The sequence below is a fragment of the Pteropus alecto genome, unplaced genomic scaffold (assembly GCF_000325575.1).
Source record: "Pteropus alecto unplaced genomic scaffold, ASM32557v1 scaffold75, whole genome shotgun sequence".
NCBI classification, from domain to species: Eukaryota; Metazoa; Chordata; class Mammalia; order Chiroptera; family Pteropodidae; genus Pteropus; species Pteropus alecto.
In genome coordinates, this window is record NW_006440638.1 from 29,762,737 (window position 1) to 29,766,330 (window position 3,594).

Below are 3,594 nucleotides of genomic sequence, written 5' to 3' on the forward strand. Positions count from 1 at the left end.
CTTTCCCTCTCTGCCACCCCCACCTTACTCGCTCACTCTCCCTCTCCTCTGACCCACTTACCTAGTTACATGTTCAACTCACTCCTTAATTCGTCTCACCTACTTCTCAAGTCAATCTTTAAATCTCTTATTAATTTGCTTTTTAATTCATTCACTCATCCTGAGTCAGGGGAACATAGTGAAAAGTTCTTGGCCTTTAAGAGTTGGATAGATGTGACTTTGAATACCCCAGACCTCACTGGTCATGTGACCTTGGGCACATCATTTAACCTCTCTGAGCTCTGGTTTTCCCACACATAAAGCTGAGGGGAATTCTCAGGGCTGGAGGGTTAAGCCAGATGGTGTGTGTGTCTAAGTTGCTGCACACAAGCCTGGCCTGTGGCTGGCCCTCGGGCCTCTGGGCCCGTTCCTCTTGAGGTCACTGGGTCCTGGGTACCCAAGGCGAGCAACAAGGGCTCAGGGGCTGAGTGCCCCGAGGGCAGCCAATCCAGGGACTCTGGGAGTGGTTGCCGTCCCAGCAAGGGAAAGCAGCATGGGGAGGGGACGTGCCTTCGTTTTTATTCTTCCTCTGAAGGCTTGTCCAGGTGCTGAGGCCTGAGGCCTGGGGAAGCTGAGGTGGTGGAGGTCAGAGGCCCCTTATATCTCCTGGAGGGAGAGACAGAACCTAGCCTGGACACTTAGCCCCAGTGGTTCCCTGGGAGTTTAAGGTGGGCTTTGCCTGCTGGTATTGTCCTTAGGCATTAGGAGTCTGCTTGCCCAGACACTGGGAGCTCCCTGAGGGTATGAGCCCCTGAGATATAAGGACGGCCTGGCCCCGAAGGGGCCCAGGGTTAGGGTTGCTAAGTCACATCTTGTTTATCAGCTCTCTAAAAAATTCCCAAAGTTTAAAGAAGTTTCCTTTAGTGAAACTAAACTTTCTTCTTTATCTTCTGGTTAATTTCTGCCACTGGAACGTCCCACTCAAGCCCGGAAACAGCTTGGAGGCAAGGACATTGTCTCAGGCCCATTGGGGCCCCTATTGCCTAGATGATGGAGCATCCTGGCACAAAGCCCCTTGACCCAGGATCCGGCTCAGGGCACATCTTACAAACAGCACATCCTGGTCAGGTGCCTTCGAGCTACAAGTTGAGAGCACTGTGATGGTGTGTGTGTGTGTGTGTGTGTGTGTACGCACGCACGCACACATGTACGCATGTGCACATGTGTGCCTGGGACTTAGGTAATGCTAGGTAAGGGACCAGTGGGAGAATGTTCTGGAGTCATAGCTGGAAGGGCCCCCACAGAGCATCCAGCCCAGGGGTCCCCAAAGTCAGAAGGATCTCAGACGGCCACAGACACAGCACTGAATAGCTCTATGATGTGGCAGAGGTCGGCCTTCTTATGTTCCCTTGGGGCCCTCTGAAGGAGCCTCTGCTTGGTGTCTCTCCACTTACTAATCTCCTGTCAACATAATCAGTCACACTGCATATTAATCTCCCTTTTTAACAACTAGGCAGCTTCAGGGTCTGAGCCTTGGCAGGCCATGGCATCTAGTTAGAGTTTAATTACATTACTTTTTGATACCTTCTACTTATGACAAGTGATACTGATTTTCCATGCATGGTAATAATATAAAGTCGTCTTCCGAAATAAATTTCAGTTAAAAAAACTTACGAATAGGAAGAAAATATTAAGTAAGTAACAGAATCACTGGTAGCTAGATATAAGGCAAAAATCACAGTGAGGGCACCCAAATGACCAGCATTTGAAACCTGGGCCAACTCCCATTGCTCAGAGGCCCAGAGATGGGGAGGGCCTTGGCTGGGGACAGACAGCGAGTCCCTAGCAGAACTGGAACCCATTCCTAGGGCTTGGGATTCCCCAGCCAGTGCTCTTCCCCTTCCCCCACTAAGAGGCAGCTTCTGCAATCCATTCCGAACTTACCTGGCCCCAGACGAGCTCTCCTAACCCGATGAATATGCACCACATCCACTGGTCCAGCTGCAGTGGAGAGCAGCTGAATGGCTTCCCCCCAAACTGCACAATCACTATCTGGAGGTCAAAGCGGGCAGAGAGACAGAGACAGAGAGATGGGCGATCAGGGGCCAGCTGGCAGGCCTGGCTCTCAGGGCACTGTGGCAGGGCTCCGGCTGCCCACTGCCTGCCCTGGCACAGATTAGGGTGGCTACCTGGATGGCAAAGGTGCCCAGCACGATGGTGCAGAAGATGGGATTCCGGAAGATGCCATCAAAGACATTGCGTTCGCCATGGATCTTGCGGGCATTGATCTCATTGAAGAGCTGCATCATGACGAAGGTGTTGAAGATGATGGTGTAGTGCTCCGAGGGCGGCGAGTGCAGGGGTGCATTCCTCCCGCTGTCGATCTGGAACATCTTCTCGCCTGCCAAGCGGAGAGCAGAGCGTGGGAGCTGGGCGAGAGGCCGTGGCGAGGGAAGACACTGGGTCCTGTGTAGGGGCCTCTTCTGAGCAGCAGGGTGGGCTGCACGGGCACGGAGGCGTGCTCTGGACACCAGGGGGGCAGGTGGGCATGTGCCATTGGGTGGTCATGAGTGCCAGTGAAGGGGTAACAAAACGCTTTCTTTTCTAGCGGGGAAAGACCTTGGGTGAACTTCTACTTTTTCTAAGGAAATTTGATGAAGATGGAATGCTGGCTGTGTTATCAGGTGATACTGCTTATAAAAAGTGACCCCCCATTGGCAAACTCATCTGGACTGGGAGGACGGAGTATGAACTAGGAATACCTGCTGGGGGGCCATGGCTTTGTGCTCTCCTGAAAGTGCTACTTCTTGTAACTGAGCATGTCCTTGCTGAGACCTCTGGAAGCTGATGGGGCTATTACGAGGGTATCAATTCCCATAGGGAGGTTGGGGCTTCTAGGCCGGGCTGGCTCTGGACCTACCCATGTGGCCTTATTTTACACTTGAGCTGTCACGTGGTGGAGGGAAGAGGAGTCCACCAGCTGCAGTGTGGACATCCACTGATGGCAAGCCTATCTAAGCTGGTGCCAGGAGGGCTTGTGGGGTTTTTGAGTGTGAGGTGTCTTGGTGAATCCAAGACCCCACTTACGTACGAGGGTAGGTATGTAAGTGGGGAAGCCGGCAAGTAAGCGAGAGGCCTGCCTTCCTCTCTCCCTGCCCCCCACCACCCCTTGACAGCTTTCTGCTTGAGTTTCTCCTAGTTTTGCCTTTCTGTGTTCTCCTCGAAGGCTTTTCATGGTGATCTTTACAACAGGACTGCCAACACATCACCCCCTGGTGGGTAGGGTGGGGGACTCACCAACAAAGAGCAGCGTGAAGATGAGGGTGAGCTGGTAGACAGCATGGCCCAGGATGTTCTTCATCATGGTCCGTGAGATGAGGGGCTTGTTGCGGCCATATGGCTTCCTCAGAAGCAGGGTCTCGGTTGGTGGCTCAGTGGCCAGCGCCAGTGAGGCGAATGTGTCCATGATGAGGTTCACCCAGAGCATCTGCACGGCTTTCAGAGGGGAGTCCTGGAGACAGCGACCGGGAGAGGGCTGTCACAGGGGAGGCCAGCCCCACCAGCTGCTACAGAGTACCCGGTGTGGGACTCATCACTGGGGTCTCAGCAGCTTCC

The 3,594-nt window shown here is 53.5% G+C and overlaps 1 protein-coding gene across 4 annotated transcripts in view; it reads right to left on the reverse strand.

Annotated features, from left to right (window-relative positions):
- The window catches only part of ATP2B2 (ATPase plasma membrane Ca2+ transporting 2), a 209,665-nt gene that overhangs the window by 10,727 nt on the left and 195,344 nt on the right, over positions 1 to 3,594 (reverse strand). For all 4 annotated transcript variants that reach the window (XM_006917621.1, XM_006917620.1, XM_006917618.1 and 1 more), the window contains 3 exons: positions 3,277 to 3,490; positions 2,169 to 2,380; positions 1,924 to 2,031 (listed from right to left, as the gene is read on the reverse strand). In XM_006917621.1, coding sequence (XP_006917683.1) covers positions 1,924 to 2,031; positions 2,169 to 2,380; positions 3,277 to 3,490 — 534 coding nt within the window. The remainder of the gene's footprint in view (positions 1 to 1,923; positions 2,032 to 2,168; positions 2,381 to 3,276; positions 3,491 to 3,594) is intronic.